The following is a 22467-nucleotide window of genomic DNA, read 5'->3' on the forward strand; positions in this document are numbered from 1 at the left end:
CTGCGTTTTGATACTTCATATAATACTGTGACAGGACTGCAATTTTTGAACATGAACTGGCCAAGGGAACTGCAGTTGTTTAAGCCTGTCACACACTCCAATCAGTAAACAGTCCAATGGACACGAGAAACACATTCATCGACTTGACTTAGAGAGATAGTAGAGTAAGGTGGGACAAGCTATGTTGAGAATTCTCTTCCCATATCATTCGAAAATAACTTTTCAAATGTCTCCAGGATTTTCAGGACATTAAAGAATTTTTTTAACCAATATGAAATATAACTCGCTGTAAAACCTAACTGTAAATTGCAAAAGGATTATACATAGACAGCAAGCAATTGAGCTCCTTCAGTACAGCAGCTGAAGTTGAGAGTACAGGCAGATAGAGATAAACATTCAAATGGTCTGTTGGGCAAGTTCTGCAGAACATGCAAGATAAATGTATAGTTATTAAAACAAAACTGTGTACTTCAAAGCTGTTATCGGAAATAAGACCTTTTTCTGGTGAAGAACTGCCTTATGAATGTGCCTCACACTCATTTATTATGCTCATTGGCAAGAAAAAAATCTGAATGTGTGACAGGACAAATGTGCCCACCTCTGTAGGCATATTGTTTTGTATGCCTTGTTTTATTCGCAATTTACACAAAAAGCCAAATAAACATGCATTGTACAATACTGAATTACTGCCAAGGCACTTTGGCAGTTTCAACTAAAAGGAGCATGCATGGCAGCCTACAAAACTAGCAAAAGTTCATCAACAGCTTAAAGAAAAGCTGAGACAGTCCTTAAATATCAACAGCTGAAAGTGTCATTAATATGGGCGTCATGACATTTGAAGAAAGCAATTAGACTAAGTGCAGTGGGACACGGGCTTATACCTTAAGTTGCAGGTATATCCTTGCAACTTCGATTTTTTTAGCACACAAAAGTAGTTTCAACAGTAATGATTTAGAAATTACCAGAGGGATGTCAGTGCTGAATGCACTATATATATTTTCCCTCAGTCTGATGGATTCAATCAGTATTTTGGAGCCTACTGCATGTAACAGTGTAAATCTCTGTCATTTTTAAAATAAGTAAAATTCGCCACCTCACAAACCTTACTCCACATTTTATTTCCAAACCAGAAATCTTCTAATAAAGCCAGGTAATGCATGCATGCACACACACCATGAAATATCCCCTTTATCACAAAAAACAGCTGCAACTTGTCTTCAAGAAAATAAATCTTCACATAGGACCATATTTGGGCATGCCCCAGAAACTACTTTGTACTTACATTACATTTTTCTGCATTAAGTTTGTACTCAACTTAAAATGAGAGAAAGTAAGGTCTGATCGATTCATTTGAGTCCTACCCACCAACCTATCTGATGTTGGTAGCCCCCATCCCACCATCCAACTGATCGGAATTCCTGAATGGCTCCAGTCCCACCTTCCAAATGACCCGAATGGTTGATAATGGCAACTTCCAATCCCAGTAAAGAAAGTTGATTTTTGTGTGAAATGGGTTGAAAAGCTGATGGGTTAATCAAGTATTGAGACATTAAACTACTGCAAATTTAGTTATTCTGGGTCTGTGATAACTACTGATTTCTGTTGTAGTCTGGTGGCCGTTTTTATAAACCTGCCCCTCCGATGATTGGTGAAACTGTCCTTTAAGTTCTGTTTATCTAAACCTTATAAATCAGGCTAAACCCATCTCGTCAGCTTCATGGAAAAAAAATTTAAATTATAAAATTCTTAAATACAGGAAACTTTGAGATATCCGGCACTGACGGGACCGGCGTGTTGCCGATCTATCAAAACTGCCGGACATACAAAGTTAATGTTGAAGCATACGGAGGTTTTCATCTCCGTATCTGACAACAAACTCTGTTGCTTAACAACAGCTTCTAAAGAGTCGGCTGCAGCTGCAAGTGTCTCTAGCTGAAGCTGTTGCTATAGCTACAGACCTTGCAGTGCCTGACTGGGGAAAAAAAAAAGAACGAGAACTAAAAAAACTTATAGAAAACGGCTCCTGATTTTTGCCGTTAGATCGAGTATTCCGGACATAGCGCCTCCGGATAAACCAAAGTTTCCTGTATTATATGGTAAACATTCTCTAACTGCTGATACTTCGAATTACTATATTGTGAGAAAATGCTCCATGGGATGGTAGAAACTCGAACAGCAAGGAAAGAAAATAAGATCAAGACACTTAAAACCCTTTGAAAATATTACGACAAGAAATTCTGTACTTACGGTCGACAGCACTTCACCAGTGTCTTTAACACATTTTCTATAGAACTTAAAAAAGAAAGAGAGAATTAGTAATATTATAAACAGAAGCAACATTCAAAACAACTGATCAGCAGAGGTATCTAGTAAAATGTTGCATGTGAAGATTGAAATAATTAGACATCACCCATGTGCATGCATAGCTTAATCCACTACTTCCACACAAAGCTAATCAACAAGATTAATACTGTGCACCATCTTTAAGAATTTACTTTACCTTTCAACTCTATTTAGAATCTAAAGGAAGCTGGAACGCAAACTGACAGGGTTTATACCTCAATACAAGTTTATATACTCCAATTGTGTTTCTTTCTGGTTATTTTACAAACCCATGTTTCCCAATTAGTTTTATCTTCTTCTGATGTTAAGAACCACAAAATATCATTATAATTGTCACAAAAAAAACTACCAGAGCAAAAGCGTGAATCGAGTGAAGTTCCTTTTTCACTTTTCTAAATGCAGGATAAACCAGATTTTCTATCGTCAAACAGTTAAAAATTTCAAATGAGGGCCAAGTTCAAAAACAAACTGCTCCCTAAATTCCATATCAAAACACCTTGAACATTGCAGCTGAGCATATTGGATTTTAATTCACTTATTCAATTTCTCAACGCATGAAATCTCACTCGAATAACAAGTATCCTTGTGTATCTTTGCTGCAAATGGTCTTAAATATCTATGACCTAATCAATATGACAAAATTAACTCATGAATAAAATCATGTAACTGTAAATAGAATATGCACAAGAGAATTTTGTACTTTATTTCTATTTGTAACTGAATGTTTTAACCTATGTAATACATTAAAAAAATTCTTATTAGCAGTACTCCACTCTATTATTAGTAGTGCATAGAAGGCATTTATGTAAATAGCAGCCCCAAAACATCCCAAAGGGAAATTTAAATGCAGTGCGACATTCTCAATTGTGGTGTAATGCTATCATTCTGTTTTTAATCAAATAATGCACCGGAAAAGATGCATTTTTAGTAAAAATGTTACATCTGTGTGATGAGCACCACATTTAAAAAAACACATGCATTATTGATCGGGCAAATGTATAAACATCTTCCTTACCACCTATGCAAAACACTAAGCACACACGATTTAGGGGAAGACAAGCCTTGTCGGAACGAACTGAATAATAAAGAGAAATAGGTCAAACAGGGCACAGAAATCAATGGAATTAGCAACACTGGTGTATAAACTGTAAAAAGAAAAATTGTGGTGCTCAGCAAGAGCACATGGGAGTCTTTGACATTTAAGTGGTGTTCACACAGCAACAATTACTTGTCATCCCAGTTTATGTATTTTTGAAAGTACATTTGAGATGAACAGTAAATTGAAACAATGTTCCCACAACACCATTGAGAATACATCGCACTGCACATCAGTAGCAGCAATTTTGTCTGATCATTTGCAACTATCAAGGGGGAAAATTCATAAAAAAGTGCTGACTAAATTTTGTGTGTGGTCAAAGCATCTTCAAAAAAAACCCTTCAATCTTTGCCAAATGAAATTGATCAAGGAAAGTACAGAAGTTCATGGTAATATTAAATACATATAAGCAATATCAATGAATGTTAAGAAATGTAATTACTTCAACATTCAACAAAAATGTCAAATTTAGATGACTTTTTTCCCCCCAAAATATCTACACATGTTCACATCAACGGTGTCTTTTGATAGTTTTGATTATCTCAATATAGCATCGGCATATATCATACTTTATGAAGATTTACTCTTTTATAAAATACAGTCACCATCACTTACACCGTTCACGCTTATCATGGGCAGCTGCCTATATCGGACAAATGGCACTAGCCATTTCCCATTTCCACTGAAGTCAATTACAAATGCGCCGCTTATAACACATTATAAGCAGGCTTGATATTTTGGGTGATTCAATATGCTTTTCCTGCCTTGTTATCATACTGTATCTGTATTTAAATTCCCTCCATGGATCACTTGGTGTCTCTTTTTTCTTTCAGGTTTTAGCGGGTTTTATTAAGTTAGAGTTGGTGGTTGCCACAGTTGTAGAGTTTACTCATCAGCTGGTAGATGTAGGAGGCGGCGTTTTCCTCAAGGTTGGAGATGAACAGGATGATCAGTTCCAGAGGGATGTAGTCAAACACAGGGCAGTGCGCGCTCACTTTGGAGACAATCTCACCTTCTTTGAAGGGAACAAGCTTAAACAAACGGGTGTGGAGTGGTGCCCGGCTGAGAGAGCGAGTGTGTGTGCCCCATTCTCCGTTCTCAGTCCTCCGTTAGCGAGGATGGTCTTAGATGATACACCGCCCAACGCTTATAGCGGGCCAATCACGTTAACACTAGTGCTCGTGCTACAAGAGCTGGGGACTGTACCTTTGATTTCTGACTCACGAAACCTGCCATTTTGGATCTGCTCCAATGTTGTCAGTTATAGGGGAGGGAATGTGTGCATCCTGGTATGGGTGCAATCACTTTAATGAGAATTGGTACATTGGATCAGCCTGGGAGCCAAGTCAGAATCACACAACCCTTGGGAAAAATACTTTACCAACTAGTTACTGCTACATATGCTGCCAGTTGACAAATAGAGAACAAATAAATGTGATAAAACAGAGTGCGAATGATTCACTCTGCCACACCTGCTTCAGAGAATAGTAATGGGAGGAGCCTGAATTGCCTGTTTTCCCTCTCACCCGGAAATGCTCCCTAGCAATGGGGAGACAAACTGCAGAAAGGGAAAATGCCTTACAAAAAGTTAATATTGCAAAATTCTAATTCAGTAATATTTTAGCAATGCAAAAAAAAAATCTACTTACTTCGGAAACCAATTTAGTCCAAGGTGCTCTGTCTTAGAGTACAAAATTCTTTCTATCATTTCATACAATGGTCTCCATGGCAACTGCAAATCCTCCCTCGATAAGAGTTCTTTTTTTCTAGGTGATAATAAAAATACAAAAATGTAATTTAGAAACGCTTAAGTGAAACAGAATACCTTGGAAAGATTACTTGGCATTTATCTAACGGAGGGGTTCAAACTGCAATATAAATCACAAACCAAAGTTGAGTTTTATAATCAGCTGAACTCTAAATTAAATATTTATTTTTATATATTACTAATTGATTTCCCATAGCATTATTCATGGCAAAAAAGATCATTTGTGTCTCTTTCCCTTATCCACCATGTGCTTTTTTAAAATTTCTTCTTTATGTTGCATTTCCCTCATTTGTTAAATATTCTTTCGCTCCCTTCATCTTACTGAATGATTTGTTTGCAACACCTTATTTTTGTAAAACAATTGGTCTGTTCTCATTACTGCTGCCTCTTATTTTACCTCTCTTTCTGCCTTAATATCTTTAATTCTTTCATGTTTTTATTTTTAAATCCTCATGTTCATCTCAGAAAATTATCTCTTACCATCTATATCATCTTATTCTTATACCTCGGTTCTTATAGCCGTCTACTTTTTTAATCTGCTTTTATTTTTTTAAATGCGCATCATGCGGATGGTGGTGAAAGGTGGTCCTAATCATACATGCGCAATTGCAGTGAATTTCAAATGCGGGACTAAAACAAGAGGCGGAGATATTAAGTTACATGATGAAAAGAAAACAAAAAAGGAAATTGACTGTGAAAGATTGTGCATCTGCAGAGAATAGGGGCCGATGTCTTGCATGCACCAATTGTAAGGGAAATAAGATCGGTAATAAATGAAAAATTCAATCTGGAGGCAATGGATAGAAAATGATGAGCTGATCCATCATGTCTGCCCCATCCAAACATGCTGCAACCTATGCGCACCATCATAGAACCCTCAGCAGTGAGTGACAAGAAAAAAGAAAAAGCTTTAGGCCAATTCAAGAAGAAAAACAACTTGGAAGAATTCCTCTCTGACCCCTGAACACAATCCAGCAAGTGTCAGGAGATAAGTGACTGCTATCACTAGCCCCAGTTATTACATCTACTGAGTTGGGTCAGTAGTGGGTCAAGGGCACATGAAGCAAGTCCCATGGAGGCAATGGATTTGGCGAGGGTCAGGAGGAGTAAGGAAAAGAAGTTGTGGAGTGATGTGGGGTTGGAGCAAGACAAGGTATGGGGAGGCTGATCTGTATCTTACCTCCATCTCGTTTTCATAACATAACATAATAGAGAGCATCCTGACGAACTGTATCACAGTATGGTATGGCAGCTGTAGCTACTATGACCGGAAAGCCCTGCAGCAGGTAGTCAAAACTGCCCAACGCATTACCGGCACCCGGCTACCGACCATAGAGCACATATACCAGAAACGCTGTTTACGGAGGTCACGGTCCATCATCAAAGACCCTACCCACCCCAGCCACAGTCTGTTCGCCCTCCTGCCATCTGGGAGACGCTACAGATGCATTCGCACCTGTACAACCAGATTTAGGAACAGCTTCTTTCCCAGGGCTGTCATCTTACTGAACTCCACAAATAAACTCTAAAGCCTGCACATCTGCCAATGCACTTTATTATGGTTATGTTTATGTTAATGTATTACAAGCCAAATGTATGTTGAATGTTTAAATGCCTTAATCTAAATGTACACTCTCGGGAGCCGCAAGCCTACATTTCATTGTTAGTGCACAAGTGCAGTACAATGACAATAAAAGTTGATTTGATTTGATTTAATACCCTTGCCTAGCCAATATCAACAATCTCAGTTTTTAAATTGACCTAGCCTCAACAGCTTTTTGGGGGGAAAAGAGTTCCAGATTTCCACTACCCTTTATGTAAAGAAGTGCTTTCTGACATAACCCCATCAAATCCTTCAATTATCTTAAACATTACAATTAGGGGAGGAGGTGTAACGGCCAAAGTGGCAGGGAGCAGGTGGTCTCCAATTTTCAGCCTGCGAAAAACATAAAGCTCCTCACATTTGGTATTGGAGATATGGAACAAGAGGGGGGGGTGGTGGTGAGAAAGGGTCAGAGGAGGTGGTTTGCATTTTTTTTTTTACAAAAAGAGCCTGCCCCCAACATAATCCTGGAAGAATGGGAGAGTTCGGATGAGGAGTGGGAGGTGCAATATTGCTTTAGGAGTGTGATCCAGATCGAACTGTGGACAACCAGTCCACAATTTAAAGGTGTGGTTGTGCAAATTGTATCAGAGAAATAGTGGGTTAGGAGGCAGTAAGGGAGTTGGAGACAAGAGCATCAAAAGCAGAAGGAAGGGAGCATTTAAACAGGTCATGTTTAGCAGCCATGTGAAGGAAGCTAAGGCCAAAGAAGAATTGGAAATTTGAAAGGGAGGGAATAGCTTCTTCTTGGGGGGGGGGGGGGGGGGTGATTGCAGAGGCCTGTATACAAAACTTTGAGTTATATTGATATCATATGCGTTTTATGGAAACTGGGTGCTGCAATTGCTAAAACATTATCTTCTACTTCAGGAATTTGAGTCTGCATCCAGTCCAGAAAAATACAAATGAAATTCAAGTTGCATATTTAAGAAAAATGCTAATCAAATAACTGATTGTAAATACAATTAAAAGTCACAGTTGGAACAACTTCACGTCATACCAAAATAATCTACAACACAATAAAACCCAAATATACAGATGCCATTGCATTTATTGACCAATTAAAATGCCTTCAAAAAGATGCTGTATAACTGTCTCCCTACAAGAGATAAGTCATGGTACTGTTGCAACATGGACAGTTGAAGAAAAAAGAAGTTACTGAGTTAACTATGAGTCATTCCATGCTATAATTCCAACTCTGCACAAAAGGTTTAACAAATATGTAGACGGAGCGTTCTTGGAATGCCTGATTAACAAACAGAGGAATCACTAGTCAGATTTTCAGAAACACAAATTTAATCAGATCTCAGGAAAACTACAACATGGAGCACTGCATGATAGCAGTTCATTCCTTTTAACAGAAGATAAACTAGGAAGCAATGCCTATTGGATGATCATGGATCACCACCAGGGAACATGAAAGAGCATGTCACCAAGCTGTACAACCTTAAGGAATAAGCATGAAACCTAAAAGAATTATCAATTGAGAGAAAGACATTCTTGAAGACATAATTTAAAATATGTACCTTTTAAAATCTGACACAGCAACCACTGGGGTCCTAAACTTCATTTGTTGGTCACCAAATCTCTAGACCCTTGGCACTGCTATTACTGCTGGCTACCATTGGACCCAGATACCCAGTATGGATGAACTGGGCAAAATACTGCATGCTCCAATATCACATAGTTTGTATCTTGCTGCTTTAAACCATATACAATCCAGATAAAATTTATTTTAAAAAACAGTATTCACAAGTTACACTACTTGAGTACAAAATAGTAAACTACAAGCTCCATCTGTTTACACTAAAAGGGTTCTTGCTATTAGATTGCACCATAAAAATTAATCACTATCTGTTCCACTGTTTGAGCTATAATAATAGATCTAGAAGGTAGAAGATGACTTATTTTAGAAAATCAATTCACTTGCTAATCTACTGGGCTTGAAACAAAGCACTGTAAACTAGGAGAAATCAGAGCAGATGCTACTTTTGCTCTGGACTGCACATAAAGAAGTTGAAAGCCAAACATTGCAGCTGGTCTGAGGGATGAGCATACCAAATTTAAAACACAATTCATGGCTCCACCAAACTTTCTTTTAGGATCAATTCAGATACTTTGCCAAGCATGATAAAAAAAAACCTCAACAGTTAAAAGGTGTTTAAAAGGTAAAGAAACAAGGAATTTATTTCTTCTTTAAAAGGTTATGAAAAAAAATCATTTCTATGTTGCTCACATATAGAAAGATGCATCAGAGCACATTACAGGTAGACTATCCTTTATCCAAAAACCTCGGGACCAGCCGTGTTTCGGTTTTCGGAAAATTTTGGATTTCGGAAGGTGGGTCGGCGGGGGTCCGCGGGGGTCGGGGGTCTGCGGGGGGGGTCGGCGTCGGCGGGGGTCCGCGCGCACGACTTACGCTGACCCTCTGCTCAGCGTAAGTCGGCGGGGGTCGGGGTCGGCGGGGGTGTCGTGCGCACGACTTACGCTGACCCTCTGCTCAGCGTAAGTCGGCGGGGGTCGGGGTCGGCGGGGGGTCGTGCGCACGACTTACGCTGACCCTCTGCTCAGCGTAAGTCGGCGGGGGTCGGGGTCGGCGGGGGGGTCGGCGGGGGGGGGTCGGGCGCACGACTTATGCTGACCCTCTGCTCAGCGTAAGTCGTGCGCCACTCTGGTCATGTCGTGCGCACGACTTACGCTGACCGAAAAAACCTTCGGTTTTTAGAGGGTTTCGGTTTTCGGAAGTTCGGATAAAGGGTAGTCCACCTGTATTGGGTGCAGGAAAAAGAGTCGACACCAAGCAGGAGGGAAAAAGGGAAGCAGAAAAGTTAGGGAAAGCTGGAAGCACAGAGAAGTGTTCTTAGAAGGCTTTTGAAAATAGGCAAGGAAGTGGAAAAATGCAGGAAGTTCCAGTGGCTAGGGTTTTAGTGCCTGAAGGAGTGGCGGGACCATGTAGAACAATATCAGAGGAATGAAAGGTGTTTGCAGGCACGTACGGTTGAAGATCAGAGTTAGGGTGGATTAAGGACACAGATTTGAAAGCAAGGAAGAGGATCTTGAAGTTAGTTTGCTTGGGCATGGGGAGCCAGTAAAGCTTGGGAAGCATGGCAGTGATGGGAGTGTAGGACTAAGTGTGAAGCAAGCCATGGCATTCTAAGCGAGCTGTTTGTTATGGAAATAGCCAAGAAAAGCTTTAAGAAGTGGAGTCTCAAGGCAATTCAGGTGTGGAACTTTGACAGCTTTCAAAGGGAACGGTGAAGGTGGGCAATGTTACGGAGATAGAAGAAACCGATCTTGGCAATACAATAGACGTGGAGAAAGGAACTTCGTTTGGGATAACTAAGGTTCTGCACCTCCAGAGTTAGGTGGCAGTCAGTGAGTTTGATAGAGTTGAAACCAGAGGCACGTGGGTGCTGACAGGAGCTAAAATGGATGGCTTCCATTTTACCAACACATACCTTGGGAAAATTACAGCACATTCATGTCTTAATTTGATGAGGGAGGAGGAGTAAAGCTGGATGTCAATGGCATACATATAGAACCTGACCTGTGCTTCTTCATGCTATTCCATAGTAAAAGATGGAGAGGAGCGGGGAACAAAGATAAAGTCCCAAGTAAAATCCAGGATGACTGACCATGGTTTTGTTGTGACAGGTATGAATCAAATCAGAAGAGAGCAGTGCCATAGAAATAGACTGCAAATGAGAGACATGGAAGGAGTAGTCAATGGTGTCAAAGGAAGTGAAGAGGTTGAGCAAGATGAGGAGAGACAAGCCATGGTCATTGTCTCACAGGACTGTCATTTGTGACTGACCCAACACATAGGTGGGGAGGAAGCAAGACTGAACAATCTTGAACAGCGGTTGGTGGACTTCTGGATGTTCAGTAGCTGTAATGAGAGGAGATCAAGGCAGTAGGTAGTTTTCATGGGCAAACTGAAGCTGAGGAAAGATGAAGAAACTACTGCAGAAACTGGTCTGGAAGGGGAGTTAATTGGAAGGGGGCCAGGGAGGGATTGGTATCTCGAGGATCTTTAAAGAGGAGAGACCAGAGCAGGCCTCATGCAACTGTGGCATGTACTCTTTTTGAACAGAGTCCATGGTTCCCTTATATTTAACTCCAAAAGAAGAATAGAAGGTCTGTTTTAGGGTGGGGCAAGGGAAGAATGAGGTTGGAGGATATGGCAAGGGAAGAATGAGGTTGGAGGATATGGCAAGTTGGAGTATCTGAGTGGCAAATGGATTTGGCTTGGAAAGGGAGAGGCAATACAGGTTAAGTTAGTTAAATTAGATGTGTTGGTAGACAGTTATGTGCATTCAAGCTTGGCCCATGGATTAGAGGCCACGTAGATGGTTGTTATATCAAGGGGAATGGTGGGGAAGGTGGAAGAGGAGACTGTCAGATCTTATTGGAACAATTGGCAAATTTGCAGGTGAGAATGCTGTGGAATAAATCAATTGAGGCGTCAATATGGATGGAAGGCCAGAAGAGAGGGAAGGTAAAGCTTGAGAGCGAGTTGGAGGTAGATTTATTTCCCCAGGAACAGAAGGTAAGCATGGAGAGGTTTGGAGTGGGCATGGGCTGTGTAGAAAGTTGAAGAAGTAGTCAAAGAAAGCCTTATTGATGATAAAGACATTGGGAGATCTCAAGGGCTGAGGGGATGGCTGTGTGTGTGGTTGGGAGAAAGTCGATAATGTGGATGGTGAATATGGGACAGGGCAATATAGGATTGTGAAATGATTGCCACTCTGTCATTCTAGTGATTTGGACAAAGAATATGGTGGAATGTGAACTCTCAGATGAGACAGCAGGAGTCATCAGCTGTAAGCCAGGTTTCAGTCAGACCAGGATGTTAAATATGTAGAATTATATAAAATATACAGCACAGAAACAGGCCGTTTGAGCCAACTAGTCTGTGCTGGTATTTATACTCCACACTAGTCTCCTGCCATATCTCAGCCTTTAAGCATATCTTTCTTTTCCCGTTTCTCTCATGTACTTGTCCACATTCTAACCACTCTCTAAGTAAATACATTTCTCCTTATTTCCCCATTAGATTTATTATAGAATCATAGAAACTTACACAACAGGAGGCCATTCGGCCCGTCGTGCCTGTGCCGGCTCTTTGAAAGAGAAGTCGTGTTTAGTCCCACATCCCCGCTTTTTGTCCGTAACCCTGTAAGTTCCTCATCCTCAAGTACCTGTCCAACCCCACACTTTAAAATTATTTATGGAACCAGCTTCCACCACCTTTTCAGGTAGAGCATTCCAGATCCCGACAACTCCGAGTGAAAAGATTTCTCATCTCCCTCTAGCATTTTGCCAATGATTTTAAATCTATGACCTCTGGTTATTGACCCATTTGCCAGAGGGAATAGTTTTCTCTATCTACTCTTATCAAAACCTCTCATCATCTTGAAAACCTATTAGGTCACCTCTTAACGTTCTCTGCTCCAAGGAAAACAGACCTAACTTTTCCAACCTCTCTTCGTAACTGAAGTCCCTCATCCCTGGTAAACCTCCTCTGTACCCTTTCTAATGCCTTTACATTTTTCCTAAAGTGTGATGCCCAGAATTGTCCACAATACTCCAGCTGAGGCCTAACCAGTGAATTAGAAAGTTCTCGCATGATTTCTTTGCTTTAATATTCTATTCCTCTATTTATAAACCCAAGTAACCCATATTTTTTTTTAAACCACCTTATCAACTTGCCCTGCCACTTTTAAGGATTTGTGTATATGGACACCAAGGTGTCTCTGCTCATCTACACTTTTCAAAATTGTGCCATTTTTAGCATAGTGTCTTTCCAGATTAGTCATCCCAAAGTGCATCACTTCACACTTCTCCGCATTGAACTCCATCTGCCGAGCTTCTGCCCATTTAACTATCCTATCTATGTCCTCCTGAAGTCTACAACTATCCTCATCACTATCGACTACGTTTTCGTATCATCTTCAAACTTTATAATGTTGCTCCCTACACCCCAGTCTAGGTCGTTCATAGGAACTGAAGAGTAATGGACACCAAAACTGATCTTTGGGGAATTCCACTGCAAACCACCTCGCAGTCTGAAAAATATTCATCCACCTCCATACTCCCCCTAAAATACTCTCCATGAGGAGGAATTTTATAGCTTAAGAGTACTCGTTAATGGTTAGTGATAGCTTGGAGTAGCTCATTTTCAAGGAATTCAATCTGAACTTACTTGAGTAAACTTATTAGCAATCGTGTGAATCCTTGCATCATGCTGATCTCAAGTTTAGGCATGACAACCAATTCATACAGCAACTTAACAAATAGCACATGATCTTCTTTGCTGAATTTTCTTCCATATAGTCGGATATATCTGGAAAATAAAAGATAAATTTGATAAATAGCCTGCATCAGATACCTTGGAAATTTTAAAAGTTGATATAAAGATGTGACAACAACCTAGTTTTTATAAGTGGCACAATGGGCTCATCAGCCCAAAAGAATGAACAAATTTGTTTAGGGCCTAGACAACTGAAGGCATGGCCGCCAATTGTGGAGCAATGAGAATCAGGGATGCACAAGAGGCCAGAATTGGAGGAGTGTAGAAATCTAAGAGGGTTGTTGGGCTGGAGGAGGATAGGGAGGGGTGAGGCCATAGAGGGATTTGAACACAAGTATGAGAATTTTTTTAATCGAGGCATTGCCAGACCAGGAGCCAAAGTAGGTCAGCGAGCGCAGGGTGATGGGTGAATGGGACTTGGTGCAAGGTAGGATACAGGCAACAGAGTTTTGGATGAGCTCAAGTTTCTGTAGAGTAGAAGATGGGAGACCAGCCAGGAGAGCACTGGAAGAGTCAAGTCTGGAGGTAACAAAGACATTGATGAGCAGCAGATGAGCTGAGGGAGTGGCAGAGACGGGCGATATTATGGAGGTAGAAGGCGGCAGTCTTGGTGATGGAGAGGACATGTGATTGGAAGCTCAGCTCAGAGTCAAATAGGACGGCGAGGTTGCGAACAGTCCAGTTCAGCCTCAAAGTGGCCAGGGAGGGGTATGAAGTCGGTGGCTACGGAACGGATTTTACGTAGGATTACATTACATAGGACATACAGCACAGAAACAGGCCATTCGGCCCAACCAGTCCAGGCGTTTATGCTCTACTCGAGCCTCCTCCAGTCTTTCTTCATCTAAATCTATCAGCATAACCCTCTATTCCCTTCTCCCTCATATGGTTGTCCAGCCTCCCCTTAAATGCATCGATACTATTCGCTTCAACCACTCCCGGTGGTAGTGAGTTCCACATTCTCACCACTCTGAGTAAAGAAGTTTCTTCTGAATTCCCGATTGGATTTCTTGGTGACTATCTTATATTGATGGCCTCTAGTTATGCTCTTCCCCACAAGTGGAAACATTCTCTCTGCATCCATTCTATCAAAACCTTTCATAATTTTAAAGACCTCTATTAGGTCACCCCTCAGCCTTCTCTTTTCAAGAGAAAAGAGACCCAGCCTGTTCATCCTTTCCCGATATGTATACCCTCGCATTTCTGGTATCATCCTTGTAAATCCTCTCTGCACCCTCTCCAGTGCCTCTGTATCCTTTTTATAATATGGTGACCAGAACTGCACGCAGTACTCCAAGTGTGGTCTAACCAAGGTTCGATACAGGTTTAGCATAACTTCCCTACTTTTCAATTCTATACCTCTAGAAATAAACCCGAGTACTTGGTTTGCTTTTTTTATGGCCTTGCTAACCTGTGTCGCAACTTTTAATGATTTGTGTATTTGTATTCAGAGATCCCTTTGTTCCTCTACCCCACCTAGACTCTTAACCTCTAAGTGACCTCCCTATTCTTCCTACCAAAATGTTAATACCTCACATTTATCGGTGTTGAACTTTATTTGCCAATAATAAGCCCATTCTGCAAGTTTATTAATGTCCCCCTAGAGAAAAAGTACTAGGCAAACTCATGGGGCTAAAGGCCGACAAGTCCCCTGGACCTGATGGCCTGTATCCTAGGGTCTTAAAAGAAGTGGCTGCAGAGATAGTGGATGCATTGGTTGTAATCTACCAAAATTCCCTGGATTCTGGAGAGGTCCCAGCGGATTGTAAAACCATAAATGTAATGCCACTATTCAAGAAAGGAGGGAGACAGAAAGCAGGAAACTGTAGGCCAGTTAGTCTAACATCTGTCGTTCGGAAAATGCTGGAATCCATTAAGGAGGTAATAGCAGGACATTTAGAAAATCATAAGACAATCAAGCAGAGTCAACATGGTTTCATGAAAGGGAAATCGTGTTAGACAAATTTGCTAGAATTCTTTGAGGATGTAACAGGGTGGATAAAGGGGAACCAGTGGATGTGGTGTATTTGGATTTCCAGAAGGCATTCGATAAGGTGCCACATAACAGGTTACTGCATAAGAGCGCACGGGGTTGGGGGTAATATTTTGGCATGGATAGGAGATTGGCTAACTAACAGAAAACAGAGTGTCGGGATAAATGGGTCATTTTCCAGTTGACAACCAGTAACTAGTGGGGTGCCACAGGGATTAGTGCTGGGGTCTCAACTATTTACAATCTATTTTAATGACTTGGATGAAGGGACCGAGTGTACTGTAGCCAAATTTGCTGATGATACAAAGATAGGTGGGTTAGCAAGTTGTGAGGAGGACACAGAGTCGGCAAAGGGATATAGATAGGTTAAGTGAGTGGGCAAAATTCTGCAGTTCGAGTACCATGTTGGAAAATGTGAGGTTATCCACTTTGGAAGGAAGAATGAAAAAGCAAATTATTATTTAAATGGAGTGAGACTATAAAATGCTGCGGTACAAAGGGATCTGGGGTCCTAGTACATGTAACACTAAAAGTTGGCATGCAGGTACAGCAAGTAATTAGAAAGGCTAATGGAATGTTGGACTTTATTGCAAGGGGTATGGAGTATAAAAGTAGGGAAGTTTTGATGCAACTTTACAGGGCGCTGGTGAGTCCACACCTGGAGTACTGTGTACAGTTGTGGTCTCCATATTTAGGGAAAAGTAAACTTGCATCGGAGGCAGTACAGAGAAGCTTCACTAGGTTGATTCCTGGGGTGAAGGGGTTAACATATGACGAAAGGTTGAGCCTATACTCATTGGAGTTTAGAAAAATGGGAGGTGATCTTATTGAAACATACAAGATTGAGGGGGATTGACATGGTGGATACTGAGAGGATGTTTCCCCTAGTGGGGGTATCGAGAACTAGGGGGCATAGTTTCAGAATAAGGGATCGCCTATTTAAGACGGAGATGAGAAGGAATTTCTTCTCTTAGAAGGTCACGAATCTTTGGAATTTTCAACCCAGGAGAGCTGTGGAGGTGGAGTCACTGAATATATTCAAGGCGGAGATTGACAGACATTTGAACTACGAGAGCGGGAACGTGGTGTTGAGGCCAAGATTGGATCAGCCATGATCTTATTGAATGGCGGAGCCGGCTCGAGGGGCCGATTGGCCTACTCCTGCTCCAGTTTATGTTCTTATGTTCTCCTGTAATTTGTTGCAGTCCTCCTCAGTATTGACTATCCCCCCACCAATTTGGTGTCATCCGCAAATTTAGAAATTGTGTTCTTGATTCCAAAGACTAAATCGTTAATCTAAATTGTGGTGGGGACCGAAGACAATGGTTTTGCTCTTCCCAATATTTCATTGGAAGAAATTGCAGCTCATCCAATACTGGATGTCAGACAAATCAGAGGCAGTGAAGAGGTCGAGAGAGGTGGTGTTGAGATAGAGCTGAGTGTTGTCAGCATACTTGCAGAATCTGACAGTGTTTTCAGATGATGTCGTTGAGGGCAGCATGTAAATGAGAAATAGGAGGAGGCCAAGGATAGATCCTTGGGGGACTCCAGAGGTAATGGTGCGGGAGTGAGAGAAGACATTGCAAGAGATTCTCTGGCTACGACTGGATAGATGGGAATAGAATCAGACAAGGGCAGTCCCACCCAGCTGGACAACAGAAGAGAGGCATTGTCAAAGGCTGCAGACAGATCGAGAAGGATGAGGAGGGATGGTTCACAATGGTTACAGTCAAATAAGATGTTTTTTGTCACTTTGATAAGGATCATTTCAGTGCTGTGGCAGGGGCAGAAAACTGATTGGAGTGGTTGAAACAAGAGTTACATGAATGATACCAGAACTGAGAGGTTATACTCATTAGGAGAGATTGAACAGGCTGGGATTCTTTTGACGGATGGGTGACCTGATAGAAATCTTTAAGATTATGAACGGGTTTGATAGGATAGATGTAGAGAAGATGTTTTCAGTTGTGGGTGAGACCAGAACGAAGGGCCAGAAGTGTGAGATAGTCACTAATAAATCCAATAGGGAATTCAGGAGAAACTGCTTTACCTAGAGTGGCTAGAATGTTGAACTCGCTACCACATGGAGTGCTTGAGGCGAATAGCATAGATGCATTTAAAGGGAAGCCAGATAAGCACATGGGGGGGGGAAGGAACAGAAGGATACGTTGATGGTTTGATGAAGAAGAATGGGAGGAGACCAGTGTGGAGCATAAACAGCGGCATGGACCTTCTGGGCCGAATGGCCTGTTTCTGTGTTGTAAGTACTATGTAATACGGTGCCTTTGGGAGGTGACAACACGCTAACCAATTAAATATTTCTCTACACAATTACTAAAAAAGCAAACTTTTTTTCATTGGTGGTTTGTGCTTGGCAAGCACAATAACTCATGCTCAGTTTATTCCAAGGTATCTCTATCCTCTCAGTGTCCCAATTCTTCCATACATACTCGTTAACAAAATCTCAACTCGAAGAGTGAAGCTATACATACATACACACACACACACACACAAACACGAGACAAGTACAAAAAAAAAATCCAGGACTGGAAGACAGCCACGGAAAATGAAATGGCTGATTATAGCGCATGATGCTATTGATACCTACTTCCCACCCCATGACTAAAAAATGCTTGAAATATTTCCCCCTCTCCCCTTGCAGGCCATGTGCTACTACATTCTCCTAGAACCAGGAGGTCACAGTGATATGAACTAGAAGCAGGCAAGATTATGCCAGATTTTTCCTAAACACCCCACCACTACAAATATTCACTTCTGTGCATTCCTTGCTAAAAAAAGGCAAGTAAATTCAGCTACTACAATAATGAAAGAAATCCAATATATTTTATTTTTTCCAATTTGGACCATTAATTATTAAATGTTCCCCAGAATTCCTGTAAGCTGTTTGATTGTAGTACCTGTAGTTTGTTTCTTATTAAAAAAGTAGAAAAAGCCTCTCTTTTGAGAATCATAGTTATATAGAATTGTATTATTTTAAAATGAAACCAAGAGTAAATATTCCAATTTACTAGTGGTTGCCTCCACCCTTTAGTCCCACTCCCTCAAAAAACATTCCTCTGTCATCGTAAAACTAAGCCACTAAAGCCTCTTTTTTTTGGTCCTCTACAAAATCTAAAACAAGTTAATTCCATGCTACTTTATATATGTAATGTGTGCATGTGCACACAAGCAAAAAAGACTTGCATTTACACAGCGCCTTGCACGACCTCAGGACGTCCCAAAGTGCTTTATGGCCAATGAAGTACTTTTGAAGTGTAATCACTGTTGTAATGTAGGAAACACGGTTGCCAATTTAAACACAGCAAGCTCCCACAAACAACGTGATAATGACCAGATAACCTGGTTTTTTTTTATTTTTTTAAGCGATGTTGATTGAGGGATAAATAATGGCCAGGACACCAGAGATTACTCACGTGCTCTCCTTCGAAATAGTGCCATAGTGTATTTTATGCCCACGAGAGAGCAGTTTAACATCTCATCCAAAAGACAGCACCTCCAACAGTGCAGCACTGGAGTGTCAGCCTAGATTTTGTGCTCAAGTCTCTGGAGTGGGACTTGAACCCTCAACCTTCTGAATCAGAGGCGAGAGTGCTACCAACTAAACCACAACTGAGAAGGACACACACACACACACACACATTAGCAATTCCTATATCCACATTTATAATGGGAATTGCCTATGCAAACTTGTCATGCAGTGAAGGTGCTGCAATGCCATAACAGACAGGATAGTATAATTAAAAGTGTGAAGTTTAAATAGGCAGTTTCTATTCTAAATGTTTATGTAGGAATTTATTATGGAAAGATAAAAATAAGGACAGAATATATGACTTCAAATAATTACATCTGCATATTCTGGTCCCGTTATCCCCTACCCACTAGCCCACTTCCTTGAAAACTACAGTGGATCTGGACTCTCCTTGTCCAATACCATGGGAGATCAACTAATGATATATTTAAGAAATATATAGGTGCCTATTAAGAACATAAGAAATAAGAATATTCTATAGACTCTGGAATTGTTCCCATGGATTGGAGGGTAGCTAATGTAACCCCACTATTTTAAAAAGGTGGTAGAGAGAAAACGGGGAATTATAGACATCGGTAGTGGGGAAAATGCTAAAGTCCATTATAAAAGATGCAATAGCAGAGCACTTGGAAAACAGTGACAGGATCAGAGAAAGTCAACATGGATTTACAGGAGGTAAATCATGCTTGACTAATCAATAGGAATTTTTTGAGGATGTAACTGGTAGAATAGATAAGGGAGAACCAGTGGATGTGGTGTATTTGGACTTTCAGAAGGCTTTCGATAAGATCCCGCATAAGAGATTGGCATGCAAATTAAAGCACATGGGATTGGGGGGAAGGTACCGACTTGGATAGAGAACTGGTTGGCAGACAGGATGCAAAGAGTTGGAATAAACGGGTCTTTTTCTGAGTGGCAGGCAGTGACTAGTGGGGTACCGCAGGGATCAGTGCTAGGACCCCAGCTATTCACTATATACAGGAAACTTTTTTTTATCCGGCACCGACGGGACCAGCGTGGTGCCGGTATATCAAAGTCCGGATTACAGAGAGTTATAGTTAAGGTACGAGAGCTCCGTACACAGCAACAAATCCAGGCTTCCTTGTTGCTTAGCAACAGCTGCAGGAACCCCGGCCGCAGACCAAGCATCCCTGTTGCTTAGCAACAAGTGCAGAAACCCCCGATTACTCAACCACAGATCCAGGAACGGCCACTAACATGAAGAAAAACTTAACAACCTACTCCTGAATTTTGCCGGTTAACCGAGATTTCCGGTTGTTTGGGTGCCGGTAACTCTTGAGTTTCCTATATATAAATAAAAGCTGCGTGGGCGTGTGTGCTGTGAGGAGGATGCAGAGAAACTCCAGTATGAGTTGAACAGGTTGGGTGATTGGGCAGATGCAGTATAATGTGGATAAATGCGAGGTTATCCACTTTGGTGGCAAAAACAGGAAGACAGATTATTATCTGAACAGCAATAGATTGGGAAAAGGGGAAGTGCAACGAGACCTGGGTGTCCTTGTGCACCAGTCGCTGAAGGTAAGCATGCAGGTGCAGCAGGCGGTTAAGAAGGCAAATGGTATGTTGGCCTTCATAGCGAGAGGATGCGAGTACAGGAGCAAGGATGTCTTGCTGCAGTTGTACAGGGCCTTGGTGAGACCACACCTTGAGTATTGTGTGCAGTTTTAGTCGCCTTATCTGAGGAAGGATGTTCTTGCCATGGAAGGAGTGCAGTGAAGATTCACCAGACTGATACCTGGGATGGCAGGAATGACGTATGAAGAGAGATGGAGTCGATTAGGCTTATATTCACTAGAGTTTAGAAGAGTGAGAGGGGATCTCATTGAAACTTATAAAATACTAACAGGACTAGACAGACTAGATGCAGGAAGGATGTTACTGATGGCGGGGGAGTCCAGAACCAGGAGTCACAGTCTAAGGATAAGGGGTAAGCCATTTAGGACAGAAATTAGGAGGAATTTCTTCACCCAGAGAGTGGTGAACCTGTGGAATTCTCTACCACAGAAGGCAGTTGAGGGCAACTTATTAAATATATTCAAGAAGGAGTTAGATATATTTCTTAAGGCTAAAGGGATCAAGGGATATGGGGAGAAAGCAGGGACAGGGTACTGAATTTGGATGATCAGCCGTGATCTCATTAAATGGCGGAACAGGCTCGAGGGGCCGAATGGCCTACTCCTGCTCCTATCTTCTATGTTTCTATGAGTAGGCCATACCACCCCTCAAGGCTGCTCCACCATTCAATAAGATCATGGCTGATCATTGACCTCAACTCCACTTTCCCGCCCAATCTCCATATCCCTTGATTCCAAAAATCTATCTCAGCCTTGAATATATTCAAAGACTCAGCATTCACAGCCCTCTGGGGCAGAGAATTCCAAAGATTCACAACCCTCTGAGTGAAGAAATTCCTCCTCATCTCAGTCTTAAATGGCCGACCCCTTATTCTGAGACTATCCCCCCTAGTTCTAGACACTCCAGCCAGGGGAAACAACCTCTCCGCATTCTTGATCAAACCCCAGGAATGATTCTATGGCTAGTGTAAATAAATATTACGGCAATGTCCACAAAACAAAATTCACACAGGTATGCTCAGGCACCATACGAGTGTACTTCCCACCATTGAGCGAATAGCTTGGTCTTCTGGATTTTTGTTGAAAGGGAGGGGGATAAGTAGAGATTTGCAATAGATTGATTTGAACTTGGAGTGAAAATATTTCAAGAGATGGCAAACAGAATTCCTCCACTAAAAATGGAGAAATTCTGCAGCAGCAAATTTACTAGTTCAGATTAAAGTTATTCTGGACAGGACCCTTCTGGAATCCCTTTCAGGAAGCTGATAAACAGGATCTCCTCTACGCTCTTGATGAGGGCCATGGAAACAAGATTTTTACCTCTTTACTGAATAAAGCGATAGGAATTCAGGAAACCTTGAACTGTCCTATCTAGATCAGTAGAGATAAGAGATTCGATCAAAGGCAATGTTTCTCCCCCTTTTACTCTTCATTTTAAGCTACTTGAGTAAGGCACGAGAATGTGATCCTCAGCCATGGAACTATACCCAACAAGTAGTCAACATTTGCAGAGCTCTACTGACTATTGCTGTGATGAGAAGGTCAGGGATTTTGAACTTCTCTACCCACCACTGTCAATTTTTGAAACTGGGAGTTATAATATAGAGCAGATGAGTTTTTTTTTTAAAACGAGTATTTATTTGTGAAAGTATTGCACTTTATCACTTTCTCAAAAATGTCCCAAGTACTACATATAAAATAAATTACTGTCACTGTTATGTAGGCAATCATGGCAGCCATTTTTTACACAGCAATCTCTCATAAGCAGCACTAAGATGAATGATTAGTTAATGGGACGGAATTGCTGCAATGGTGATATAGGCAGGGAATGCCATAGGTTAGTCCGTTGTGCTCCCCAGTTCTCCAATGACAAATTAACTCCACAAGTTGCTGGGTAACTGATTAGAATATGCTGTGGTGCGTACAGTGGTGAATCTGAAATGGTGCTGCCAATGCATTGATCCCACCGCCACTTTTTACGTCCTCTTAATGTAGTGAAATAAGTCATATCGTTCTGCATCGTACTTCTGTTTTCAATCTTCACTTTAATAAACATGGCACACTAAGCATTCAATTAATAAGGCAGCTCAGAGTTTTTTGAAGCACGAGAGACCGGCATTGAAATCAGTCCTGCACGTTCAAAAAAATTTAACTTTTTTTTATTTTTTTTTAAGTAGCATTCAAAACGCTAAAGTGCTCTCATGGA

At 41.2% G+C, this 22467-nt stretch overlaps 1 protein-coding gene across 2 annotated transcripts in view; it reads right to left on the reverse strand.

Annotated features, from left to right (window-relative positions):
* The window catches only part of LOC147121204 (proteasome activator complex subunit 4-like), a 187606-nt gene that overhangs the window by 156274 nt on the left and 8865 nt on the right, over nt 1-22467 (reverse strand). The window contains exons 2-5 of one of the 2 annotated variants that reach the window (XM_085981335.1): nt 13016-13156; nt 5089-5205; nt 3359-3418; nt 2248-2292 (exon numbers count right to left, since the gene is read on the reverse strand). In XM_085981335.1, coding sequence (XP_085837461.1) covers nt 2248-2292; nt 3359-3418; nt 5089-5205; nt 13016-13156 — 363 coding nt within the window. The remainder of the gene's footprint in view (nt 1-2247; nt 2293-3358; nt 3419-5088; nt 5206-13015; nt 13157-22467) is intronic. The other variant, XM_085981336.1, reaches the window with a different exon arrangement.

This window comes from Somniosus microcephalus, chromosome 3 (assembly GCF_052327205.1).
Source record: "Somniosus microcephalus isolate GS21.2 chromosome 3, FLI_Smic_1.0, whole genome shotgun sequence".
Classification (NCBI taxonomy): domain Eukaryota; kingdom Metazoa; phylum Chordata; class Chondrichthyes; order Squaliformes; family Somniosidae; genus Somniosus; species Somniosus microcephalus.